Source organism: Gorilla gorilla, chromosome 7 (assembly GCF_029281585.2).
Source record: "Gorilla gorilla gorilla isolate KB3781 chromosome 7, NHGRI_mGorGor1-v2.1_pri, whole genome shotgun sequence".
Lineage (NCBI taxonomy): Eukaryota > Metazoa > Chordata > Mammalia > Primates > Hominidae > Gorilla > Gorilla gorilla.
The window spans coordinates 80587624-80615149 of record NC_073231.2 but is presented as its reverse complement, the minus strand read 5'-3'; the positions used below and the strand labels follow the sequence as shown (position 1 = coordinate 80615149).

Below are 27526 nucleotides of genomic sequence, written 5' to 3'. Positions count from 1 at the left end.
GCTGGCCTCTCTGTCTATTCCTGGCCTTCAGAGTTTTAGCTCTCCCTGGTGGATCTCTGGCTTCCTCCTGGGCAAACATAATTGACCCCTTGAGTCCCTGCCCACGTGTCCCCTCCCATAGTACACATACAAACCCTTGTCCAGATGTGTGTGCTCAAATCAAATGTACCACTGGACTGCATCTTGCCTTTACCCAGGACCAACTCCCCAGGTGTGGTGACTGCAGGTTTAAGACAAGCGCATGTTGAGGGGGAGACAACAGACGAGCGGATAAGCTTGTTGTTGTTACAGAGGAATTGGTTGAAAATAAAGAGTTAATAAGCATGGGTGCAAAAGGAACTGACAGTCAATACAGCATATTGGTGCTTGCAGCCACCCCCCTACCATCTTGGCAACAAAAATACCAGTTATTGCCTATGGGATTTCCAAATTAGAAAGAACAGTGGGAAAGCAGGCTAGAGTGTGTGTGGGGTGTGGTATCTTCATGGGCCATGGGGGTGGTGGGTGTGTGAACTGACAGAGTCAGCGCTTCAGCCCCAGGGCACCGCCAAGCCCAGGATGGAAGCTGAAATGCAACTGAGGTCATGCTACTCCCCCAGGAAGTACAAGTTCTGCCCACAGTGCCTGGGCCAGTCAGGCAGTAAGACAATGGAGGAGGTCATTGGTCCGCCCTTCTGTGCATCCTTCTGGCCCAGGACCCAACCCCCCTGAGACTTTCCTTGTAGGTGTCCATGATTGTGTTGAATTAGAAGAGTTCTGTACCAAGAGGAGGCCAACAAGTGATATGGGAATGGGAAAGACAACGGATATGTCATGGCCTTGAAAATGGCTATTAACCCACTAGACCAAGGGTGGCGACAGGCTGTTCTCCACCAGCACCACAGAAGAGGAAATGGGCTTAGCTATAGTAAAGGGATTGGGCTTGTAGAATTAAATCTGAAAATAATGTGAATTGTGGAACTCACTCCTTAGTGAGAGCAGGGGGAGAGAAATACAGTTGACCTTTGAACAGGTTTGAACTGCAATGACCCACTTATTTTCTTATTTTCTTCTGCCCCTGCCCCTCCTGAGACAGCAAGACCAACCCCTCCTATGCCTCCTCAACACGAAGACAATGAAGATGAAGACCTTTATGATAATCCCCTTTCACTTAATGAATAGTAAATATAAATAGTATATACATTTTCTTTTTCTTATGATCTTTTGTTTGTTTTCGAGACAGGGTTTCACTCTGTGGCCCAGGCTGGAATGCTTTGTGGCATGATCATAGCTCCACAGCCTCCTGGGCTCAAGTGATCCTCCTATCTCAGCTTCTCCAGTAGATGGAACTATAGGCAGGCGCCACCATGCCTGGATACTTTTTTAAAACATTTTTGTAGAGATGAGGTCTCGCTGTGTTGCTCAGACTGGTCTCGAGCTCCTGGGCTCAAGAAATCCTGCCACCTCAGCCTCCAAAGTGCTGGGGTTATAGGCATGAGCCACCGCACCCGGCCTGCTTATGATCTTCTTCATAGCATTTTCTTTTCTCTAGCTTACTTTATAATAAGAAAACAGTATATAATACACAGAACATACAAAATATGTGTGATTTGACTGTTGATGTTATTGGTAAGGCTTCTGATCAGTAGTAGGCTATTAGTAGTTAAGTTTCTAGGAGGTCAAAATTTATTCATGGATTTTCGACTGTGCAAGGGGTTGGCACCCTTAACCCCTTCATTGTTGACAGATGGACTGTATTATGAATCTGGCAGCCTGGGATGGTTTAAGGAAAGTTATTCCCAGAGGGAGAAGCATTACCTAAAAGACTCTTGTTACAGGGTGAATTGTATCCTCTCTGAATTCACATGTTAGTATCCTAGCCTCCACTCCCTCAGAATGCAACTTTATTTAGAAAGAGGGTCTTAACCCAGGTGTCAAATTAAAATGAGACCATTAGGGTGGGCTGTAATCTAAAATGACTCATGTTCTTATAAAAATGGAAATCTGGACACAGTGACAGACACGCATAGAGGGAAGATGCAGTGAAGACCCACAGGGAGGAGATGGCCATCTACAAGCCAAGGACGGTGGTCAGGGGAAGATCCTTCCCTCACAGCCCTCAGAAGGACCCAGCCCTGCAGGCACCTTGACCTTGAACTTCCAGCCTTCAGAACTGGAGACAATAAATTTCTGTTGTTGAAACACCCTGGTATGCGGTACTTCATTACCACTGCACTAGCAACTAATACAATAGTTAACGATCCTCTGTATGGCTGTGAAGTCCCCAGGAATACATGAAAGGTGTCTTCTTATATTTCATCCCCAGGAAGCCTGGAACGATTGGCTGCTGAAAAAGGTGCCCTCTTGCTGAACTCTGCCCTCTGAAGACAGGAGCTAATTTAATTCAGCACCATGCCTGGACATAGTACGTACTTAGGAAAGTCATTTTGTTCTCCATTGTTGAAAAGCTTAACTCCTTTTTATCTAAACGCTAAAAAAATGAAAGAAACAAAACCACAGATGTGTTTGAACACATTCAAAATTTTTACTTCTGTTTAGACATGGAACTATAAACATATGCGTGTGTGTGTGTGTAGAGGGAAACAGAGACAGAGACGGAGTAGGGAGACAGAGAAAGACGGAGAGAATTTTCTCCCAAGACTTTCAGTGGGTGGCAGAGAAAAAAATCAGCATCACACCAGCATTATAGCTGCTGTTTGGAACTATTTATAGAGCTGGCCACGGTCATGTCAGATCTTTAAAAGAAGCAAAACACCTGGGCGCATTCCAAAAGCACGGAGAGGGAACCCAAGTCCCGACACACTGAACAGTGGAAAGCTGCATCCATACAGAAGTCATAATTTACATTTGCTAAACCGAACCCGGAGCCTCCGAGGATTTTAGGGAGCTCATTCTGGCACCCAGTGTAATGAAAGAATAACACAATAGCCACTGAATTTTCAAGCCTTAAAAAAGCTCTACAATGAATGAATGAATGAATGGCTTCCAATGGCAGAAAACATACAGCAGCTCCTCAGCAAAGGGCCTCCAAGTGGCCAGTGGTCAACCATCAATCATGAAAGCCAGTATCATTGAATGGAAGTCGAGGGGTGGCCTGAAACATTTCAGAAGGGGCAAAGTTAGGGCCAAAACCTGGCCCCCCGGTCCTCACTTGAAGTCAGGTGGCGCCCCCTCCTTGCCCCATCTCACAGATTATGGTGTTAAGAATGAATTAAACAAACATATTTAAACTTATAGAACACTTGGGACATCTGCACTAAAAGAAAAAAACACTATTTCTACAATATTTCACAGATCTAAAGCAAGTGTGTCCTACTTTCAGTAAAACCAATACATTTAAAAATTCTGATTTGAAACCAGATATATCAGAAGTAAGTTGTCCAACTTAGAAAAATGAGTTCACTCCACACAGGCCAAGGCCTCTATTTTATACTCAGCAGGGAATGTCTAGCACATAGCCCAAGACCTGACATGCTACATATCCTCAAAAGATATTTGTTGTATAAGAAAATTATCTCTGTTAAGTAGCCCATTCCCCTGGTGCACTCAATGTACCACAGAATTTACAAACATTTCCTTCCCATGGCACCGTTCTTGCCATGCAAGGTGCGGCAGGTGAGAGAAACCAGAGATGCAGCTCTGGCCTCGGAGGACTGTTTCCTGGGAGATGCCCCCTCCTCTGGGCCCATCGCCTCTGCTGAGTGTTTTTCCAGCATCCCAGGCATCTCCAGCCCCATGTTCTATTAGCATTGAGTGGGCAGGGCTGCTTTTTTGTTTTAAGAAACTGATTCCTGGCTTTCCAATAACAATCCTAAAGAAGAGAGGGCAGCTGATTTCCAGTCTGGCTGTGGCTTTGCTACTGACTAGCACTTGGGGAGTCTACCCTGTCTGTGGCTTCCTGGAAGCTAATGAAGTTCAGGGCAGCATGCAAACGAGGACAGGCAATGCACTGTGCCTGATGCTGTCTCCACAGCACACCCATGTCTACCTCTTTGTTCCAAAATATTTGTTTCAGCCGAGTATGGTGGTGCATACCTACAATCCCAACACTTTGGGAGGCCAAGATGGGAGGATCACTTGACCCTAGGAGTTCAAGACCATCCTGGGCAACGTGGCCAGACCCGAGCTCTACAAAAAATTTAAAAACTTAGCCAGGCATGGTGGCTGTCACCTGTAGTCCCAGCTACTGAGGAGGCTGAGGCAGAGGGAGCTGTTGAACCCAGGAGTTCCAGTCTGCAGTGAGCTGTGATCACACCACTGCACTCCAGCCTGGGCAACAAAGTGAGACCCTGTCTCTTAAAAAATAAAAATGAAATAAACATTTGTTTCCATCCCCAAAACATTTGTTATTTCCATGTGAATCAGGGAGGAGTAAAAAACGGTTCCACACAAAGCCTTCTGATGGGCTTCTAGGGAATCCATGCCAGGACGGATCCATAGTAAAACACTCACTTCCTTAAAAGGGGAACGACTCAGAGGCAACTGGGTCTCATTTTCTTTCTGTAATTTTTATTATTTGTGTTATAAACATGAATAAAGACTCACTGTAAAATATTTGAAAACCGCAAAAAATATATATAAAGAAGAAAACAAAAATCATCAATCATCTTACCATCCAGAGAGAATCTCTATTAGCATTTTGGCGTATTTTATTTACAGTTATGCACATAGACATATTCCATTAGCCAGTTTGAAGATATTTCACCTTCAGCTTTATGAGCATTGTCTCACATCATTAACCTGCTTCAAATAATTTTATATGGTAGCCTAATACTCCATTGTATGGAAGTACCGAACTAGTTTACTTAACTAGTTCTCCACCGCTGGGGAGGTTGATTCCAGTTTTTGAGGAAGATAGATAGTACTGCAGTGAACGATTTTGTGCACGCATATTTCCCCACATTTCTGATTATTTCCCTAGGATAGGATCCTAGAACTAAATCAAAAGGTGCAGAAATCCGGCCAGGCGTGGTGGCCCACACCTATAATTCCAGCACTTTGGAAGGCCAAGACGGGTGGATTACCTGAGGTCAGGGGTTCAAGACCAGCCTGGGCAACATGGTGAAACCCCATTTCTACTAAAAATACAAAAAATTAGCTGAGCGTCGTGGCACATGCCTGTAATCCCAGCTACTCGGGAGGCTGAGGCAGGAGAATCGCTCGAACCTGGGAGGCAGAGGTTGCAGTGAGCTGAGATCATGACATTGCACTCCAGCTTGGGCAACAAGAGCAAAACTCCATCTCAAAAAAAAAAAAAAAAAAAAGTACAGAAATCCTAAAAAATCATGCTTTCCAGAAAGAGGGCACCAATGACAGTTCCTTACTGTATCTCTGTGACACTGAGCAATGTCATCTTTAAACTTCAATAATTTTATAGCTGGAAAATGGCAACTCATTTCCATTCTAATTAACATTTTTATTATTGTTATTGTTGGAATTGTTATTGGTGATAAGTGCTTGGCTTGAATCATCTCCCTTCACCACAAAAGGCCTATGAGGTAGGCCATGTTGTCCTCATTCTGAGAGGAAGAAACGAGGTACAACCAAGTGACTTGCAGAAGGCCAAACCTCTAACTTCAGAGCCAGGACTCCACGCTTGGCTCCAAAGCTACCCACCTGACTATGATACTATGCTAATTACTCAGGGAGTTAAACATCCTTCCATGTATTTTTAGCTGTTATATTTCTCTTTCTCTGAACTATAGTAAATTTATTTTCTGTGTGGAAAACACCCCCCAGAATGTTGAATGTTTTGACACTCTACGCTTGTGCCGAGATTCACACATCACCCCCTAATTCCTCCTCAGCTCAGCCCAACCCAAACAACCGCCCAACTCCCCACACCATTAAGTATGACACAGCGTCTTCCCTGTAGGTTAAGAAACATTTAAACTGGTTTCGTCTAACCTCTCTTGAGACTACTTAGAATGTTCTAGAATTTATGTAAGCCTTGATTGAAAAATACCAGTTCACTGGCTGGGCATGGTTGCTGATGCACTGTAATCTCAGTGCTTTGAGAGGCCGAACTGGGAGGATCGTTTGAGGCCAGGAGTTCAAGATCAGCCTGAGTAACATAGCGAGTCCCCATCTCTACGAAAATTTGTAGAAACAAAAAAATATTAGCCACGCATGGTGGTGCACACCTGTGGTCCCAGCTACTGGGGAGGCTGAGGCAGGAGAATCACCTGAGCCCAAGAGGTCAAGGTTGCAATCAGCTGTGAGAACACCACTGCACTCCAGCCTGGGCAACAGAGCAAGACTCTGTCAAAAGAAAGAGAGAGAGAGAGAGAGAAAGGAAGAAAAAGAAAGAAAGAAAGAAAGAAAGAAAGAAAGAAAGAAAGAAAGAAAGAAAGAAAGAAAGAAAGAAAGAAAGAAAGAAAGAAAGAGAAGGAAGGAAGGAAGGAAGGAAAGGAAGAGAGAGAGACAGACAGAAAGAAAGGAGAAAGAAAGAAAAGAGAGAGAGAAAGAAAGAATAATATCAGTTCCTTGTCAAAGCAGCAATACTTAGGAGCAACTGTATGGGGACTGATAACATGGATCAGCTTGAAAAAACAGCTCTCCCCAGAGCCCATGCTATCAGAACACCCATTCTTTTCCTTGTAGGAGGTGCAGCGCGAAGTTGATTGTATTTTTTCCATACAGAGATGGGAATAGCTTCGCCCAACAGCTCCCAGGACAATGTAGTGTTTAAGTGCACAGTCAGGCCAGCCACTCTCCATCATCACCACTCCTCAGAAGCCTGAGGACACATGCCACCACCCTCCCCTGTAGTGCGCAGAATCACCTGGAAGAATGAGAGCCCCAGAAACCCTGCCCAGGGCCTAATTAGAGGACACCCTTTCACCCAACATCAATCCCTGCACCAACAGCTGAAGGAAAGGTGAGGAGGGAGGGCATTTCTTTCCTTTGAAATCACCTGCTTGTCCAGGAATTCATGCCGCAGAAAAGTTCTGCAGAATCATAAACCAGCCTTGTGGCTGCCTCGGAGCTCATTCTGCAGCTCACAGCTGATCATTCACTTGATTTAGCTCAGGTTAGAGAGATGGATAGGGTTTTCCCACAAACCACTTGATTAGTATGAGAAATCTATGTTTCTGCTGTTCCAAGCATTGCAGGAGTTTTGGGTTCCCTTTAAATCTGTCTCAATATTATGGTTCTAGAAGCTTTCAGAGTTTCCTTTCCAGGATTTATTTTTCTGAAGGTGCTACCCTGGCAACGCTACCTTGTTCCTCTCCAGTGTCTTTCTTCCAAAGAACACAAAAACCCTGGCCGGCAATATTTGGAAGGAAGTGCTGGAGCTGTGAAAGTCGGACACAGGTATTGTAGCTTTCTTACTTACCAATCCAGAAGCTCTGCAGCAAGCAGCAGCACAGGTTACCCATGACCTGGCCACCCCAGCCCCCTGGCCTGGCACACCTGGAGAGAGAACCCCTACATGCCTGCTGCCACCACCACCACCAGCAGTGGCTTTTATCACTTGCCATAAATCCTGGAACACTTTGTATGTTACAGGCAATACGCTAGAAGCTTGGCACCTGCACTCCATCTAATCCCCCCCTATGAGACAGGTACCAGGTGTTTCAGAGCTGGGGACACTGGGACTCTGAGCAGCCTCCTGGACTATTTGAGAGAAATCTGTGGAGTTACCTTGGATTAGATCAACTTCGGTTCGCTATAGCTCTGTGCTCCCACGTTCTCTATTTCATCCCAAAAAGACCACCGGGAGTCAGATGTGAAGAAAAGATGGGTGAGTTCTCTTCCCTGCTTAATCCTGAGCCACAAACTCCTTATTGCCGTTATCACTCTGGCACTCAACCTTGCCATCTAAGTGAACCCAGTGTGCTGGACCCTTTGCAACAGGAAGAGTTCCCTCTCAGAGAAATTGACAGACCCAGGGCCAATTGCACATCATGAGGCCAAAGCCATTCCGGGCTGTGCTGATGGTGCACTGACATAAACACATCCCTTGGCACCCTTGCTGAGGCTCTCTGAGCAAATGCTGTGTGTCCCTTCAGCCTCAGTTCTCACCCTCAGTCCTGGGCAGAGCAGTCTCCACAAAAAGTCATTCTCCAGGTATGTGACCTTAGACGGTTCTCTTTTCCAAAACCCCAAGGCAGTTTCCTTCCTGACAAGCCACATATTCCCTAGTCTGTTTTCCTATTTCTTTTCCTGTAGACATGGAAATAGAACCATTAGGTGTTCCATTTCCTCATGGTTCACATCACCATTTCCCTCTTCCCGGACTACCAGGAATGTCGAGCCCCTCTCCAGGAAGTCTCTTCCTCTCCTTGCCTCCCTTTCTCCCTCCTGGATGTCTGAGAGGAAGACAGCAAAGGATTCAGCTCCCACCTTCTGAGATCCACCCTCCCATTCAAATCACACAACCGTGGGTAAGTCCCTTCTCTCTCCAAGACAGTTTCTTAAGGTAAAAGTTAGAGAAGGTGGCCTTCCTCTCACTGCCTCCTCCCTCATAGGAACATACTTTTAAAAACAAAGCAAGAGATCTCGAAAGCAAAAAGCTTTAGGAGGAGAGAAAAAAGTGCCCTGATCTCCCCTAACTCTCCCTGAGCCCAGGCCAATGGACTCTTTATTGCCACCTGTCTGACTTCTGAGGAGGGTTATTACTCACTCTGGGCAACAACTCTTGTTTCTTTTCAATACAACCCTGAGAGAGCGACCTCCGCAGCAGCTCCAGGCCTGTAGGAATCTATGAGACTGTTTTTGAGGATCTCAATCCATGCCCTCATCCTGGCCTTATTAATTCAGTCATAACTCTCCAGAGCTCACAGAGCCCCTTTCGCGGCAAAAACTCAAGTGATAGCATCGGCAGAAACCTTTTAATTTTGATTTAGAGACTCAGCACATCTCTCTGTCATTGTCTGGCATCCCTCTCGCTCTGTGTGCAGGGAGCATTTGTCTCCACGACCCGCTGGACTGAGGTCCTCGCTGTCCTGTCTCGAAGCTTGTGATCCACCATGCTACTCTGAGAAAAATGAAGGCATCCAAGAGGGTCCCCCACCCCGCCTCACCCACCCCATCACATGGCCTCTGGCTACGGACTCCTCTTCCCCTGAGAGCTGTCCAAGAGGCCAGGCCTCACTCCCTCACCCACTCAAGGCCATTCTCACCTCCTCCCCCACCCATCATCTTTGTGCCCTGCCCACTGGCCCATTTCCATCCAATACAAACATCCCGTTACTTTTCCCATTTTTAAATAACCAACAGTAGCTTTGACCCCATGTATCCCTAGAGTTGACATTTCATTTTTTTTTTTTTTTTGCACGGCTTTACAGCTCCACTCCTCCGTGAAGCTGTTTGCATGCACTATCTCCAATGCCTCTCCTTGAACTCACTCCAAAGAGCCTCTCACCTCATCCTCCACCAAAGTGCTTTCATCAGCTCATCCACAGCCTCTACAGTGCTCACGTGCAATTTTCAGTCCTCATCTTACTTCTTATGCCAGCAGGATTTGACCCAGCAGATCACTACTTTCTTCTGCAAAAACGCTTTGCTTAGTTTCTGAAGCAACCTCCTCTCCTGGTCCACCCCAATCTCCAGGCTGCTCCTGCTTCAGTCCCCGTTGCTGGTTCCTCTCCAGTGTCCTGGATCCAAGGTCAGCAAACCTATGGCCTATGGGTGGGTTTCTGGCTTTGTAAATAAAGTTTTATTGGAACACAGCCATGCTCCTTCATTTATATGTCCTCTACGGCTGCTTCTGTGCTGCAGCAGCAATGCTGAGTAGCTGCAGTAAACACTGTGCAGCCTGCAAAGCCTAAAATATCTACTATCTGGCTCCTTAAGAAAGAGTTTGCAAACCCCATCCTAGATCTATAAATACTGCCATTCTCAGGATCCGCCTTTCTACGTCCTGTCTGTCTACACTCACTCCCTAGGTGATCTCACAGACACCATGAAACTCTGATCACTCCCAGGGTTGTCTAGCTTAGAGCTCGTCTCTGAACTCCAGACCAAAACACAACTATCTAGTGGGCATTTCACTAGAGCTCCAGCAACCCCCAAAACAAACTCGTTTCCTCCCTCTCTACTCCTCACAATTTCTAATTTGCTCCTTCTACAGTCTTTCCCACCATCTCAGGCCAAAAGCCTTGGAATCATCCTCGAACCCTCTAGTCTCTCAAACCCCACCTTCAACCCATCAGCAAATCCTGCCAGCTCTCCCTTCAAAATACATCCAGGATCTGCCCTCTCCCTCTCCCTCCCTGCTGTTACCATCCGACCCGAGCCATCTCCCTTCTTGCCAGGACCAGTGCCTCCTAGGGCGCCTCTGCCTCCACACAGCCCCACTCCACTGTACTGTCAACATAGCAACCAGAGTAACCTATTTATTCATTTTTTACATTTTTATTTATTCATGTATTTATTTTAAGACGACTCTTGCTCTGTCACCCAGGCTGGAGTGCAGTGGCACAGTCATAGCTCACTGCAGCCTCGAACTCCTGGCCTCAAGTGATCCTCCTGAGCAATTGTTTTAAATCATGGACTGTGTTACTCCTCAGCTCAAAACTCCCAGTGGTTCAAGGAAGCACACCCTGTCCTCGCTGCTATTCCTGGCACCCCAAGTGTCTCCAGCTTCAGGGTCTTCTTGGGCTGGACTGCTCGTCCCCCAAATACCCACAGGGACCATCCCTCGCTGCCTTCAGGTCTCTGCCTAAGTGGCATGTATAAGTGAGACCCTCTCACTCCCTGTTCTCCCTGTGGGGCTTCACGTTTCTCCCTTGCACTCATTGGCCCTTCCACAGGTTTGCTTATGTGTTTGCTGTCCATCTCCCCCACTTGAATCTAAGCTCTGAGAGGCTGGGAACTGGGTCAGTTTTTTCCATTCTGAATCCTCTAAGTTTAGAAGTGTACCTACCGATTCCCAACATTCTGAGCACTGAATAAAAGAACACATAACATGTCAAAAGCTCATATCTCCTATTAAGGAAACTGAAGGATGGGAAAGAGAAGCACATTGTTCGCCTCATGGAGAAATCAAAGAACAGAGCCATGGCTCAGAGCTCACACAGCCCCAGAGCCAGGGTGTCCCTTGCTAAAGAGACTGAAGCCAAACAGTCCCCAGAGACAAAGGGGACAGATCAGGGAATGCCCTGCTGGCATCCTTCTTCAGGCCCCTGGGGATCAGAAGGGGCAAATGCAGAAGCAGCTTCTCTGGAGGCAGACAGAGCAATGCCCCAAATGCTTCCTTCCTTTGCTCCTCCAGGCCTCCAGAGTCACGCAGCTTGGAGTCCTGGCTGCAGCCCAGGAGGGGTGAGTGGACAGTGCAGCACAGCAGACGGCGCACAGGCTTGGAGTTCCCCACTCAGGACAAGTGTCACCTTGGTGAGTCTTGGTTTTCTCATCTGTAAAACCAGGGTGATGACCAAATGCTTAAACATCTGAAAAGAATGGGCAGGCAGCCTTAGGTTCTTTTTCTTTCTTTCTGGTTTGTGTCTTATCACACCAAAAGTCTACCTCTAACTTTGAAAAAGATTACGCACAGGCTTGTTGCTGTGCCGTGAGCTGCTCCTGAATTTCTGAACATCCCTCCTGGGTTCTCCAACAACTCCCCACTCTGCTCCCTTTTTTTTCCTTTTTATTTTTCTTGGTGTCTCATAACTTATCCTTTCTCTTCCCACATTCCGAAAATCCTCCTATCCTAACCTTGCTACATGAATGGTAACTGCTTGAACACTTGTGATTGGAATGACTGATTTAAAAAGCCGGTTTTGAGGTAGGGCGCGGTGGCTCACGCCTATAATCCTAGCACTTTGGGAGGCCAAGGCGGGCAGATCACGAGGTCAGGAGATCGAGACCAACCTGGCTAACATGGTGAAACCCCGTCTCTACTAAAAATACAAAAAATTAACCTGGCGTGGTGGCGGGCGCCTGTAGTCCCAGCTACTTGGGAGGCTGAGGTGGGAGAATGGTGTGAACCCAGGAGGCGGAGCTTGCAGTGAGCGGAGATCATGCCACTGCACTCCAGCCTGGGTGACAGAGCAAGACTCCGTCTCAAAAAAAAAAAAAAAAAAAGCCAGTTTTGGCCAGGCACGGTGGCTCACGCCTGTAATCCTGTAATCCCAACACTTTGGGAGCCTGAGGAGGGTGGATCACCTGAGGTTGGGAGTTCAAGACCAGCCTGGCCAACATGGTGAAACACCATCTCTACTAAAAATATAAAAATTAGCCAGGCATGATAGTGGGCACCTGTAATCCCAGCTACTCGGGAGGCTGAGACAAGAGAATTGCTTGAACCCAGGAGGCAGAGGTTGCAGTGAGCTGAGATTGTACCACTGCACTCCAGCCTGAGCGACATAGCGAGACTTCATCTCAGAAAAAAAAAAAAAAAAGTATGTTTTCTGATTTGTAAAATAGTGGTTTGGTATAGGAAATTTGGAAAATACAAAAAAAAAGCTTAAAGAAATCAGAAGTCATGTGTTTCCCAAAGCATGGTAAGAACTGGCAGGTGAGCAACCCTCCCAGTCTTCCTTTCTCTCTTCCTGCAACCCCGCACAGCAATTGCATTCTCAACAGGAACAAAACCCAGAGACACAGCAGAGGGGAAAGAACAGGTATGAGACCCCTCAACCCACTTCCCCTGCCTCTCGGCTCCCCCTCCCTTCGGTCCACTCACAGCCATGTTATCGCAGGTGTAATAAACAGGAGAGACTTCTGAGACAGATCCTGGAATGCTGGGGCACCTCTTGCCATTGTCCCCTCCCATCCCCTCGTGGAGCCAATCTGCCCCTGAGGAGCCACAGAAAGTTCACGCCAGGTCTCAGCTCCAGATCTCCACTTGCCCCCGGCACACCCCTCCTGCCTCCCATGAGGCCCTCATCCTTCAATGCTCAGGGCTTGGGACCCTCTGCCTCCATGAATCCTGTGAGTCCGTGTTCACCCTCAGCACTATCCACTCTTCTCAGCACCTACACTCTACCTCAGCTGAATACACCCTTGGACCCAAAGTCATCTCTTACTCTTAACTCCTTCAGCATCAGCCAGGGCCGAACAGAGTGCTACTCCACACCCCTCCTTCTCCAGAAACATCAGGTAGGCCAGCAGGAAGCCCTTCTCCATGACAGGTAGGGCTGTATTTGCAGACAGAAAATCTAGCTCATTCCATGCCTGGCTATTATGCCTGTTGCCCTTACAAACTAAGGAGAGTGGCTTTGCCTTTCCAAGTATCGATTTCCCCCTCTGCAAAATGGGGATGCCAGCACCTTCCCCACCCACCTCTGAGGCTTGTAAATACAAAACACCACACAATGAGTTATTATTAAAATAAACAGAGCAGCAAACAGCCATGCAGCCTACACCACTCCTCTTTGTCCTGCCCTACCTTCAGGCAGGCCTGTCCACTTTTCCCAATTAGCCTGTGAACGGTCCAAAGGCGTGCCCATCAGAGCCGTCACCTGCCCTGCTTAGAGAAGGTGCCCCAGAGCCCCCAGGTGGCCCTGGCACCCATCACAGAGCCAGCCAGCTGTGACTTTCACCCTGTGGAGACTGTCTCAGGCTGCCCAGAGTTTATGCAACAAAGGAAACCACAGCAGGGAGCAAACACATTCTGGAAAAGCATTAACAAATGCGACACTCCATCAGGAGGAGACCCAGAGGGCCACTTCGGGGGGGGCCCGCAGCACCCAAAGTCCCTGTTGTAAATGGAATAGCTGCCACACATGCATTTGGTCTTAATTAATAAGTGGATTGAGCCAAAGGCATGGCTTCTGGGAAGGAAGGATGACAGGAAGGAAGGGTGGCTTCACACCTTCTTGCAGAAATCTACCACCCCCTTCTAGAGCACACGGAACCCCCAGAGTAGCCCACTCTGGAAAGAGCATGGTGTGGGGCAGTAAAGTTTCTTGTTTTCATACCTAACAAAACCACTCACTGACTTTGTGACCCTGACCAAGACAGCCTTTTGCTCGGAGCCTCAACTTCTCTGCTTGTGAAATGAGCAGATATATGTGATGCACCCCTTGAAATGCTAAGACAGGCCTGACCACTGCAGGTGACAGGGCCCGGAGGTGGGAATGCGGCGAAGAGGAAGGAACAAGGATATTCCCTGCACAGGGATCTTGCACACTTCACACCTGGCTGCAGCAGAGGTCCAGCCCTTACTGACGAAGCAGGCGGCACTTGCCGCATTTCACGTGAGCGTTTATCTTCTCCCACCAAGTGGACTCAGGATGCAGGCATTTCACATCTTAGTGAACAGCATCGCACCCAGCTTTGCCACATGGATAGTCACTGCTTGAACATTTGTGGTTGGAATGACTGATTTAGAAAGCATGTTGTCTAATTTGTAAAATAACATGTTCACTGGAGGAAATTTGGATAGTACAAAAAAGTTTAAAGAAATCAAAAGTCATATGTTTCCCAAAATGCAGTGATAACCACCATGAAAATTTTGATAATATAATATTCTGCCCTAGTTCTCAGGACTACATACACCTTTTGTTTTAATTGCAATTATACTGTATTTACTTTTAAGTCTTTACTTACTTAATATATATTATTAGCATTTTCCCATATTCTTATGTATTATTCAATGTAATTTTAATAGTTTTCTTGATTTCCATTTTATGGAGGAACCATATTATATTTAATTAATGCCTCCATGCAATGTTTGCTGTAATGAATAATGCTGAAAGGAATATTCTTAATTAGAACTATTTTGCACATCTCTAACTATTTCCTTAGGATAAATTCCTAGAAGAGGAATTGCTGACTGGTTCAAAGGGTATATTTTTTTGAGACACATCTCCTATGTTTCCAAATTATCTCATTTCACATATCCACCAGCTAAGTCTAAAAATGTCCATTTCCCAGCAACACTGGATATTACATTATCATTTTTAATTTCTGCTAATCTGTTAAATGGATAACGATAACTTGTTTTAATTTCACATTTTTGTTATTAGTGAGGAGAGACACTTTTCTTTTACACATTTTTCTTACTTCTTTTGTTATGTGAACTGTCTATTCCCATTCTTTGCTCACTTCTCTATCAGGGAAAGGCTGATTTTTAAAAACACTTTTTGAAAAAGAGAATGAATCCACAAACCCCTTGAAAGACCCCATTCCCCACATCTCACGAACACCTCCACTGAAGCATTAATTTAAATGTCCAGTGTGGATCCTTCTCCTATAGTTTAAACCCATTTCCTCCCATCCCATCTTCAGAGGGAACACTGCTCTCTCTTTCACCTAACACTATGACCTTTCTTTGTCACCTGTCAGCTTCTCCTCCCAGGGATGAATAATTCCTCTTCATTTTTCCCTCCTCTGGTGTAACTTATGAAGTCAAAGTATCGGCTTCTGATGCTGCCCTCCTCCCCCTCCCCATTGCCACTGTCTTCCTGCTGGCCCTCGCCATTTCTCACCTGGACAGCAGCAAATTACTTCTGAACTGGCCTCTCCCCTATGCGCCCCTCTCAAACCTCACCTCCACTCTTCATTTCACAACTGCTGGACCATTTTTCCTAGATGCAAATGTGAGCATGTCATTTCCTGCCTGACAGTTTTCTGCTCCTTCATGTGGCAGTGGCCCCTCCCTCCCTACCTGGTGGGCACCCACAACCCTACCTCCCCTTGCCCCCAAAACATGCCTCGTATGGGCAGATTCAGCAACATCCACATCTCACCGACACATTGTGCCAATCATGAGCTGGATGGAGTTTTGCCACCGTGGCTCCCTCTTTCTTACCCTCCTCCCATCCACCTGATGGTACCTCTTCAAGCCTCAGGTCCCATTCAGGTGTTCCTCACTCCCAGAGGCTCCTCTGCCCACCCCAAATAAGGAGAATCATGGTGTACCCTACACCCAGATGCACTCTAGCCACCTAATACACCTGACTGTATTCCAGTAAGGTTTGTGGCATCAAAATCGAGGGCAGGGGCTGGATGCGGCAGTGTGTACTTGTAATCCCAGAGCTTTGGGAGTTAAGGTGGGAGGATTGCTTGAGGCCAGGAGTTTGAGGCTACAGTAAACCATAATTGCATGATTGCACTCCAGCCTGGGCAACAGAGTGGGAAGAGGAGAGGAGAGGAGAGGAGAGGAGAGGAGAGGAGAGGAGAGGAGAGGAGAGGAGAGGAGAGGAGAGGAGAGGAGAAGACTTGAGAGGAGAGCAAGGGGGAAGGGGGAAGGGGGAGGGGGAGGGGGAGGGGGAGGGGGAGGGGGAGGGGGGAGGGGGAGGGGGAGGGGAGGGGGAAGGGGAAATTGAAGACAGTGTGGTGATCTCAGTGAACATCACTGTGAGTGGTAAGGACACATGGTGGTCACTGGGTTGGCCACCCTGCCTGGTGTATCCCTTGGGTTCTCTCCATGGGCCATGTGGGCTGCTCTGCCCTCTGCAGATGGGCACTGAGGTCCCTGGGTTTCCTCCCTTTCTGGGCTGACCCACCGCTCTTCCCGCATCTGCACCTTCCCAAGCTTTAGCCTGTCTCACACCTTGGGCTCCCTGCCTGGCCCACCAGCCCCTGGCGTTCCCTGGGCCCTCTGCCCCTGAGGCTTCTCCACGCCTTGTCTCAGCCAATCCCTGGAAGGGCACCCTGCCCTGCTGCCTGAGGGGCTGATGGTCTTGCTGGGCCAGTTCCTGCAGGAGAAAAACCCCCTCTTCCTTTTGGTAGATCCCCTAGTGCCTACCTCCGTGCTGGGCACAAAGGCCCAGGATGCCTTTGTTAGCACAGGGACACCCTGGCCAGCCAGGGGCATGGAAGGGTCGCGCCTCCCCACACTCACTGCCGACCCTGCGCTGTCCTCTTGCTGCCTAGCTCATCACTAACTGGGGTGCTTTCTTCTTTCTTCTCAGGGCTACACACAGAATGGTTTTATTTTGTGGTGCTCAGTTCACCAATTTATCTTGCTTCCTACTTGGCTCAAACCAACACAAAGCAAAACCCTCAACAGCTGGTCACGGCCTCATTCTCAAAACTGTGAGACTTCCCGACTTCACTGACAGCCTGCCTTTGGGTCCGGAGCTAGGCCACCACGTGTGTGGCGGTGTGCACTCTCCACTGGGCCACCACTCCACCCTCCCTGAATGCCCTCACATGGTATGTTTCATCCCGTTCCGTAAGGTAACAGGTGGTGTGTCTTACACAGAGTGATCCCATGCTATGGGCCCATCTTATTTCATTTATCCAGTGAGAAGTTTGCAGAGATATCTAAAGTCTCTCTTCCCTTCATAAGATTCAGATTAAGTATCTCATTGCTCCCATGTCTCTCTTCTCATCCTCTTCTGGTCTACCCATCCCCTCCTCTCAGCTCTGGTTTCTAGAACACATTCCCGCCACCCTGGCCTCACAGCCACACTCAGGAGCCCCCCCAGGGATGGGTCAGCAGCCCCTCCCAGCCACTCAGCCAGAACTAAAGAGTCATCGGCATAAACAGGGAAGCTGGAGTGGAGTGCATGGTGTTAGTAACAGGCACTCAATAAATATTGCTTAACCACAGGTGTTCCTGTCTTTGCCATTTGGTTACAGAGAAATTAGGAGCCTAGAGAAAGTAAATGGTCTATTCAATTTGGAAACGAGAAGAAAATGAGCTACAAAGCAAATAACACTGACTTGGGAGATGGAGGACCTGGATTCTGGTCCTCCCTCTGCTATCAGCTCGCTGTGTGACAACACCAAGTCCTGTTACCTCTCTGGGCATCATCTGCCACATCTGGAAGTGAAAGATTAGACTTGATGAATGATTCCCATGTAATAGACAGAATCTGCCAGTCCAGGTGGCAGCTGGTGCAGGGCAGGGGAGGGGTCTCCAGGCTCAGGGAAATAGGTAAGCATTCTCATCAGCAGAGGGCACAGATGCCTGTGCTCCATGGCCCTTGCCTTTCCCTCCTCACAGATCTGTGGCTCCTCCCTCAGCTAAAAGCCCCTGCTTATCCATTTCCTAAAGATCATCACAGAGGCTCAACAACCTTCCCTTTTTAACATCTCTTGCTGATGGAAAATTCTTCCTCATACCTAATCTAAGTCCATCTGCTGCAATTTCTGTCTATTTTCTCTAGTTCAATCCTTGCTGGAGATGGAGAACAGCTGGTCGCCATCCTCCATATAACATCCCCTCCTAAACCAAAATCAGTTATTACATCAGCCCTCATCCTGTGTTTCTTCTGTTACAACATCTTCCGAGCTGCCCTCATGGATTCCAGCTCTGAAAGCATCGCTGATCACCATGGCCCGCATGAGAAGATGCTCTGCAGGCTCCAAGAGCTTCCAGAGCTGTAGCATCTGCAGTGGGATGTAGGGCTCTGTGGCAAAATCAAGAGAGAAGGTTGGAGTGGAAAGGAGCCTGTGAGAACGTAGTCCTGACCTCTGGCTCTATATCTAAGGGGACTAAAAGTCAGAAAAGTCACATAAGCACATGCCCAAGTTCAAATCTGAGGGATCTAGCTCAAGTGCCAGAGCCCAGATAGTAAGATCACAAAGCCCTGGGACACTGCAGCATGTTTTCAGCATGGGTCAGAGCAGGACCAGCCAGAGCTAAAAAGCGAAGGCCGCCGTTCCCCACTCTGCTCCCCATCCAAACTCAGGCTGCCTCTGCCCAGTCCCACTAGCAGGTGCCTTGAATTTGACTGTGCACATCTTTTGTTTTCTTTCCAACTTTTTAATTTTAGGTCCGGGGGTACATGTGCAGGTTTGTCATAATGGATAAATTACACGTCGCAGGGGTTTGGTGTACAGATAGATTATTTCATCACCCAGGTAGTAAGCATAGTACCTGATAGGCAGGTTTTTGATTCTTACCCTCGTCCCACCCTCCACCCTCAGGTAGGCCCCTATTGTTCCCCTCTTCATGTCCATGTGTACTCAATGCTTAGCTCCCACTTATAAGTGAGAACATACACACATCTTTGATTTCCTTTAAGAAAGTAAATACCTCTGTAAGTGGCAACACTATTAACTGTTCACACCTTAGTATGAATGAGTAGATTTGATCCTTTCCAACTATTAATAGATTTAGGGGTGAGAACAAAGAGCAAAGAAACTGAGAGCACAGCAGGCAAATTTCCCTGCATGCTAATGTTTCCAAGGTCAGCTCTGTGCATGGGGCTGCAGCAGGCACAGGCCTCAGGACAGTGGCGCAGTGAGGGCTTGCAGCTGGTGGGACCCTCCAGGTGTCAGACAGGACTGTGCTTCGAAGCATCTGCCCTGTCTGCCTCATGCAGGTCAGCTGCACCACTCCAGGTGCTCTGGTGAGGTCTGCATAGAACTGAACTTGGGGACAGGATTACCTCATTGCTCCCCTAGGGTAGGCTCCTATCACATTCCACAATTCCTGATGTCCCCTGGTTAACTGTTTCAGGAGTGAGGTGCACAAGACATCTACAATTAGATCTCCACCCTGGGGCCCCCTGAAGTGACAGGAAGGAAGAAACAAAAAGTAACCAGGAAAGAGAGGTAACCCTACATGTCAGATTAAGATTGCCCAGGTACCCGCTTCAGTGTGAAATAGCTCCCAAGGGGGAATGGAGGAAGGGAGGAAGGGGCACGAGCATGGGAAGGAGAGTGAGTCGGATGAACGATTTACTCATAATTTGGGCTATGAAATTTTCCTAAATGAAAGATGAAGAGGGAAAATAGCAGAGTGTGGTGAATACATTTCAGGGTCTAGGTTTCAAAACAGCCTTCACCCCACCTTGAATACATGGAAATAGCGTGCTCCAACCTCTTCAACTTTCTGAGGTGTTCCAGAGTGTTTCAAATCTCCAGACACACCTTCCCCTAGGACAGGAAGGGAATTCACACATCCACAGAAAAAAAAAAACAAGACATCGTAAAAGCGTTTACCAAAACAGCTAACACAATAGGCGTGCTTATTAGATTTCCCCAAAACCACAAAATTAAATTTTAAAGCAGAAGGCAAAAAAGGCTCTTCTCTGATAAAAATTTTAATATGTTTTCAGTCTTATTTCAGGGGACAATTTTCTTTAACAGAAAAATCAGCACAAAATGACAAGATCAAAGTAGGTTGGCAAAAGGATTACTTACTGATATGTTTATGATGAAAAGGGATAACAGAAGGATGACAGGGATGGAGGGACAGAGGAGTAAGGAGAGGACTTTTATTTGCCAGGTAACTCACGCAGGGCTTGGAAAAGCAGAAAGATACAACCGCTTCCCACCATAGTGGTTAAAAGAGAGAGAGATCCAGTTTGGCCAATTGGGAAGAGGAGAAAACGCTGGGTCTGTGGATAGTGCTTATCCAGGGTCCTGGCCAAAGCCATCATGTTTGATGAAATGACAAGTAACACATTTAATTTCCTGCGCATCCATCGGTCCTTGCATACACAAACAGGCACGCAGCTTCACTAGGAGTTAATTAGCCTAACACCAGCAATTAGATTCCCCAAACTGGATCGCAGCAGAGGCGCTGGGTCCTGGGTTTCACACCTCACCCCATCCAAGGTGAAGCTGTGATGAAGGTGTTTTGCACTTTGTCAATTATTTTTCAGTTCCTAGGATCCTTTTTTTGGTCTAAAGTTGTTATTTTAATGATCTCTGTTCCGAATGGGGAAATACAAGAAAGAGGATTGAGGAGGAGGCAGAGGGAAGGAAAGCGAGCGCTCCAGCGTGTCCCACTTGTACTTTCCAAGGCCCCCTCCGCCCCCTCCCCCTACACTGCCTCTTCCCTCTGTGCATGAGTCACCCTTCAGGAGCTGTTTCAAATGCCTTACTTTTAATGTTTCCTATCACGATAGAAATCCAACAGATTGGCATCAATTAAAGGGAACCCCCAGTTTTGCAATCCTTAAACTCAAAAGCATTTTCTGGTTTCCTTACTGCCTTCATGAAAACCAAGGTGCTCTCATGCAAGATCCCTCACGTGCTGGGGGCTGCCCCTCCTGGGCTCCCTGGGGGTCACGTGCCCTGGAGAGGCCACAGAGGACAACGTCCATGACTAACCATGCCCACCGGCTGGGAAAAGTTCAGCTTCCGCTCCAGGCCCCCCAAACACAAAAGGATTATAATTGGCAGGGCTGCAAAATTGTTTTGTTTACTGTCAGATAGGATGTACAGAAGAGAACGCTGATGGTATTTTGACACCCCCCCCCCCCCACCAAAAAAAAGTGGGCAGGCATTTTTTTTAACCATTGTGAATAGAGTTTCAATAATCACAGTTCCCACCCAAAATAGCTGCCTACAGGAGGTGGAGGAGAATCTGTTGTGGTGGTTAAAGAAAATAAGAATTAAAAAGTGGAAGGGATTTGTGGAGCTGGAGAATCAAGACTGTCATCTGCATCTCTGTGGAAGGGTGCCCTGAGGAAGAGGTGTCACTGGAGAATCCCTCCCAGAACATGCAGTCTTGTCAGGACTGGGAATCGAACTCCCCAGCTGCAGGTTTAACGGAAATCAGAGGGATGAAAACCATCTAAACTCTTCAATGCCCCCTGGGACTTGGAAGATCACTCCCAGACTATCAGCTTCAGAGTATCCCGCAGGTAGGCAGCGCATCTGGTGAAGTGCGGTGGGCACACAAGCAGAAGCTGCCTTCGCAGAAGAGGAAGAAAGTTCGAGACCAAGCACATCGCTTGCTTCCCCATGGGTCCCTGCTTCCTAGTGGCTCACCTACCTAATATCTCCCTTTAGCAGAAGCCAAAGGCGGAGGAGGCAGGGGGTGAAAGGAGTTTCCCAAGGGTCTCAGAGCAAGAGAGGCCCCTGAGGTCTCGCGATTTCGAATGCTCAAGGGTGCTTCTGGGCTGAACCAGCTGCCTGCCGGGGTGAGCTGTTTTACTTCAAGAGCAGTTAGCAGAAGCAGTGTGGATGGTGACTTCAGCACCACCTCTGCCACAAATGCACCTGTGCACCAAAACAACCTGCGCACCTACACGGAGCCACCCCCTCCACCAGCCTCCACCTCCCAGAGCTGCGGGGATGCTCCGGGCCAGGCACCCCTTCTGGGGACAAGGGTGTAAGCTTCACACGGTACCAAACCGAACTCTCTATCCCGTTTTTTTGCTTTTTCTTTCTTTTTTTTTTTTCAGGACACCCCAAGCCTGGAAAGTCTTCCAGAGTTTTCGGGAGCTAATTAATTATGTGATTTCCTCTCCTCTGAGAACTGTTTTGCTGGCGTGTCACCAAGTTGTCACGTAGGTGCCCACCAGGTCAAACAGAATAGCCCATCCTCACCCACCCACCCCGGGGAATGTCTCCTTCCACCAAATAAAATGAACTGAGACAGGCAGGAAGGAGGCAGAAGTTTGAGGAAGGACTCCAGTTGAAGGTCACAATAGTTTGGGGAAGGCAGATCAAGGTAATACGAAGGGGACAGACCCTATAGCGAAAAACACAAACAACCAATCACGTTTCTTGGAACCAGCCTATCCATGATGGGTGCACCAGGAAACAGCACACCCTGGGATCCAACTTCTTTCACCCAGCACACCCGAATCTCCACCCCAGCCCTGCAGACACCCTAGCCCGAGACCAGACCTATTTAGACAGACCTGAGCGCAGCTAATTAGGAGTAGTAAACAAGCCCATTTCTTGCCAGCGCAGAAGTTTCCCAAATTGTCCGCTTGTTTTCCTCCCAACAAAAGACAGTGATTTCCCACCTTTATCACATTTCCTCCCAGAAACTTTTCTTTCTGCAATCCCTCCACCTAGGCTAAACTGCAAAGCCACTGGCAATGGAGACGCAGGCGCTACACCCCCGGGACGCAGGCAGAGGTACCTTTTCCGCGAAGCAGAGGGGCCGCCGGTGCCCAGAGGCCAGCTGCCCTGCCGAGCAGTAGAGCGAAGCTGTGGGCTGGAGCACGCTGAGGATTACGCGTTCCTGTCTCTGCGACCAGACCTTTCGGCAGCTCGGACCAACTGTGCTAGCGATGCACTTAGCAATTATCTGCTGGCGCCGACGCCCCGCCCTCTGCTCTTGCGATTGGCTCTCCAGTCCCGGGCAGGACTGCATTGGTTTCAGCCGACCTCACTCATTGCTTTGGCTCCTACTATTATCTAAGCCATCAAAGGAAATAATTCCATGTTTCATTGACAACCTGTAAGGCTCTCCTCCAGCCCAATGTGGGGGCAGGACCGGGAGGCCAGTGGAGAGAGGGGAGACGAGTAGGAAAATGTGGGGGAGCGGGGTGGGGGAAGGAGGTGGAGGGGAGAGGAAAAGAAGGAGAAGGTGTGGGGGGTAGGAGGGTAGGAGGGAGAGAGAGAGAGAGATGGAGCTATCAAGCAATCAGATTCTTGCTCTAGCATTTTAACTTCCACAAAACAGAGCCCATAGCAACAATTTTCTGGCTTTATTTTCCCCCTAACTGGTAAATGTTGCTGAGGGCAGAGAGAATAATAACTATGGGGTGTCTGCCGGCATGAGACAGACTCTAGAAAGCCGAGCAAGGTTGAGGGCTGCAGAAATGGAGTAATGCTTTTCACAGGGCCACCCTGGAGGACATGTGAAGGACATGGCAGATTGCTTGGGGAGCATGGTAGGTGCATACCTGGAGTTTATCTATCAGTACTTTATCTCACAGTCCCCCTCATCCCCCAACCTGAGGAGACAATTTTCCTTTGCACCCTGTCCAAAGAGTCTCAGAAGAGCTATTCTTAAAATCCATAAAACTCTGGACTTTCTCACTGTTCTCACTGGGAGGGCCAGAAAGCCGAGCATTCTAGAGCGAATGATTCTGCTGGGACCCTCACTTTGGTTTATTCTGACATGGCTTAAATTAATCGCTTAGACTTTCATCAACAACCTACGCACGTGAAGAGAGAACATACCCATCAAAGGGTGGGAACAGCTTAAACACCTTTCCTTGTTCACCAAGAAATCATAAAGTCTCACCCTAGTTAAAATGGCTTTTATCCAAAAGACAGGCAATAACAAATGCTGGCAAGGATGTGAAGAAAAGAGAATGAACCCTCCTACATTGCTGGTAAGAATGTGAATTAATGCAGCCACTATGGAGAACAGTATCGGGGTTTCTCAGAAAACTAAATATAGCGCTACTATCTGATCCAGCAATCCCACTGCTAGGTATATACCCCCAAAAAAGAAATCAGTATCTTGAAGAGATACCTGCACTGCCATGTTTATTGCAGCTGTATTCACAATAGACAAGATCTGGAAGCAATGTAAGTGTCCATTAACAGAAAAATTAGATGAAGAAAATGTGGTACATATGCGCAATGGAGTACTATTCAGCCATAAAAAAGAATGAGATCCTGTCATTTACAACACCATGGATGGAACTGGAGGACATTCTGTTAAATGAAATAAAACAGGCATGGAAAGACAAACTTCTCATGTTTTCATTCATTTGTGAGAGCTAAAAATTAAAACAATTGAACTCATGGACAGAGAGAATAGAATGATGGTTACCAGAGGCTAGGAAGGGGCGGGGGTGGAATGGTTACTAGGTACAAAAATGGAGTTAGATAGAATGAATAAGATCTGGTATTTGACAGCACAACAGGGTTATTACAGTCAGCAAAACATACTGTACATTTTAAAATAACTGAAAGAGTACAATTGGATTGTTTGTAACAAAAGGAAATGTTAAATGCTTGAGGTGCCAGATACCCCATTTACCCTAATGTGATTATTACACATTGCATGCCTGTATCAAAATATCTCATGTACCCCATAAATATATACACCCACTATGTACCCATAAAATCAAAAATTTTAAAAAATTAAGAAGAAATCATAAAGCACAAATTTTGACCTTCCCCTCTCCTTAATGTATTTGTCACCATATGGAAAAGACATCACTTGGCAGCTAAATTTTCTTAACTAGGTAAAATATTTATTATTAATGTTCCTAAAATGAAAGAGCTTTTATAAATCAATAAGTAAAAGACCTATAACCCAATTCAAAAATGGCAAAGGACAAAATGGGCTGAATTTTTTAAGAGAGAATTATAAAAGCGTCTTTTAAAGAAAGCTTTTAAAATATCAAATTTCAGATCATCCAGAAACTAACCCTTCAGCCTTCTTATCCTAGGATCTCCATGTCTTTGGTGAGGCTATGGTCCCAGTCCCGCCCTGGCCTCCCCTGGGGCCTTGAACGAATGTAGTCCTTATCTTCAGCTGCGTCCTCTGCAGCAAATGGCAGGTGCCCCACTGCCTTGTATGGTGACTTTCTATTTCATGCATACATGCCTGGCTTCCCTAAATACATTTCAAGCCCTGTAAAGACAGAGATGGTAACATGCATGTTTTTATCACTCCACAGATAGCACCTAGCACTCAATTAGTGGGCTGACTACTAAAACCCAATTCAAAGCATCCAGAGTGCACAGCCCTAAGCCTCATGCGATCCTCATTCCACTGCAATTACTCTTCCAGCAGAGCAGAGTGTGGAGGGGGCCCACTCTGGAGTCCAAGAGCTGAAAATTCAGGACTAACCACTGTGAAATGCCTGTGAAATGCGGCAGCTCCAGAGTCTCTCGAAGCTCTCTATGTTCTCTCTGGAAAATGAGGCAGATCTTCACCCAGTACCTTCCTCCTCCCTCAAGCATTTGAAGGAAATCAAAGGATGTGGGATGCACATTTTACTTGTAAGGCATGACCTCAAAAAATGAAGTCCTTTCCATAATGGCTTTCCAAATATCAGCATGAGTAGAAGACAGTGACCGTATATTAGGAATTCAAAACTAGGGCAAGGGATGTAGCAAAATATTTGTTTTCTATTTCATTCCTTTTTCTAGGTGAAATCACACAAAGGCACAATAATGAAACTAAACTTAGCTATACATTTGAAATTGACACTGTCCTAGAAAATCTGGTGTGTTCAGTCATGGTGTAAAAACCATAAATAACACTTTTATTATTTAAGCAGTATGATTTTTACTTTCGAGTGAAAGTAGGCTTCAGCTTTGTGCCTTCATACTATCTCTTTTTCTGCCCCCCTTAAGAAAATAAGAGAAATATACTAAATTATAAGAACTCTCTTGAGTATCTATCAAAGGTTTAGTTGTCCCTGAAGGAAAAGGAAAACATTTCAAGTGATTTTCTAAAATGCTTTGTCTAAAACAGCATGTCCTTACATGTACTTTTTGCCTTTTGAAGATGAGAGAGAGAGAAAGAAAGAGAGCAAGCCGCAAATAGTTGTTTATGTCAGTGTCTTTTAAACTGCCTGGTCATAAAATATTCTCTTTGAGAGAAGGATGCTCCCTTTGTGTCCCATAGATCAACTGCTTAATACTGAGAGTTAGAGAATGAATATTAAATATGCAGATTCCACTGGTACTTGCATTTGTATTAAATATCAGCTCCACACAATTTAAATTCACTGGGGTATGAAATGTACCAAATTCCATTTTGTGGGCCATACTCGGCAAAGCAGTCCATTTTGATTTAACAGTTTCAGGACATTAATGGTCGGAAAGGCTTTTGGGGGTTCCTGTTCCATTTTGAGTAATTAGGGAAAGAATGTGAGTTTCTTTATTAAAACACAAATTAGATAGCAGCCACCAGAACCTCCATCATTCTTGTGGGTAACCAGTTGCTACAACAAATTACCATGACCTACCATGGGAGGCTGGAGAAATCTTGCATTTACTTGTCCGTGTATGCCATTTTCTCAGTTATCATTTATTTATGCCAAATTCTGTTTCTAAAAGGGAGAAGAGGAGAATAAATCTAGGCAATGCCAAGAAAGAGGAAAATGTGTGAAAACAAGAGGAAAAAAAAAGAGGGTGACTTTCAACACTACATCTTTGCTTATTGACTTCAGCCCTACAATACTATTTCAATGAAAACATAATATTAGCAGGATTTCTTGAACCTAGCATTGGAAGAATGAAAGGTTGTTCCGAAAACTTCTCCCAGCACAGTCTCCTAAGTAGAGAAAATTGGAAGAACATTTTCATAGCTTTCTGTTCTAGCTGATAGCTGTTGTGAAATCAAACTCCCTCCCCCTCCACCCCCACCCCCATTCCCACCATGAAAATCAAACCTGTGGAGCCAATGACATTTTGACAAAGCATAAGAGGAGACTGTGGCTGCCAGGAGGGTGTCAGTCACCATGAACCATTCTTAATGATTTCATTAATTATTAAAGAGTCTTTAGAAAGTTGGTATTAGAATATACAGGCTTCATGAGGTTTGAAAACAGTAAGGATATTTTATTATTTAACATACCCTGATGAATAAAGCAGGTGATTTTGTTTCTTTAAATCACAATCATATTTATTAGTGAGCCAGAGTTGTAAATAATCTGAAAAAGAGAAAGAGGAAGACAGAGACAGAGACAGATGGAGAGGTAGAGAGAGACTTGCAAAGCTAGATTGCCCACCTAAATTCTGTTTTGCTTCAGTTAAATTCTTCATAAGAAATATGCAGCTGAAAGATGTCATGAAATATTGTCCAGCGATGCAACAATTGGCAGGGGTAGGGGAGCTGAATTAAGAAGGTCAGCTTGCCTTCTGTGAGGCTGGCAGGCCACGTGTAGTGTGAAGCACCCTTCTAGAATAAAGGTCTGCACACATGGAGACAGCTGTTGGACCCCTGCCGGCCAGGACCCACGTTCTAACATAGCTGCTTTCTTGAAAGAACCCATTGAACATGTGTTTA

The 27526-nt window shown here is 46.6% G+C and overlaps 1 protein-coding gene across 5 annotated transcripts in view; it reads right to left on the bottom strand.

The window, feature by feature from the left end:
• The window catches only part of ZMAT4 (zinc finger matrin-type 4), a 378251-nt gene extending 355324 nt beyond the window's left edge, over nt 1-22927 (bottom strand). For 4 of the 5 annotated variants that reach the window (XR_010134997.1, XM_055348042.2, XM_055348044.2 and 1 more), the window contains exon 1: nt 22679-22699. Coding sequence is in view for 1 of the 5 variants with exons in the window: in XM_063709320.1 (XP_063565390.1) it covers nt 22679-22912 (234 nt within the window). In the remaining 4 variants the exon portion in view is untranslated. Of the gene's footprint in view, nt 1-22678 lie in introns of all 5 variants that reach the window. The other variant, XM_063709320.1, reaches the window with a different exon arrangement.
• Between the last annotated feature and the right edge of the window lie 4599 nt (nt 22928-27526).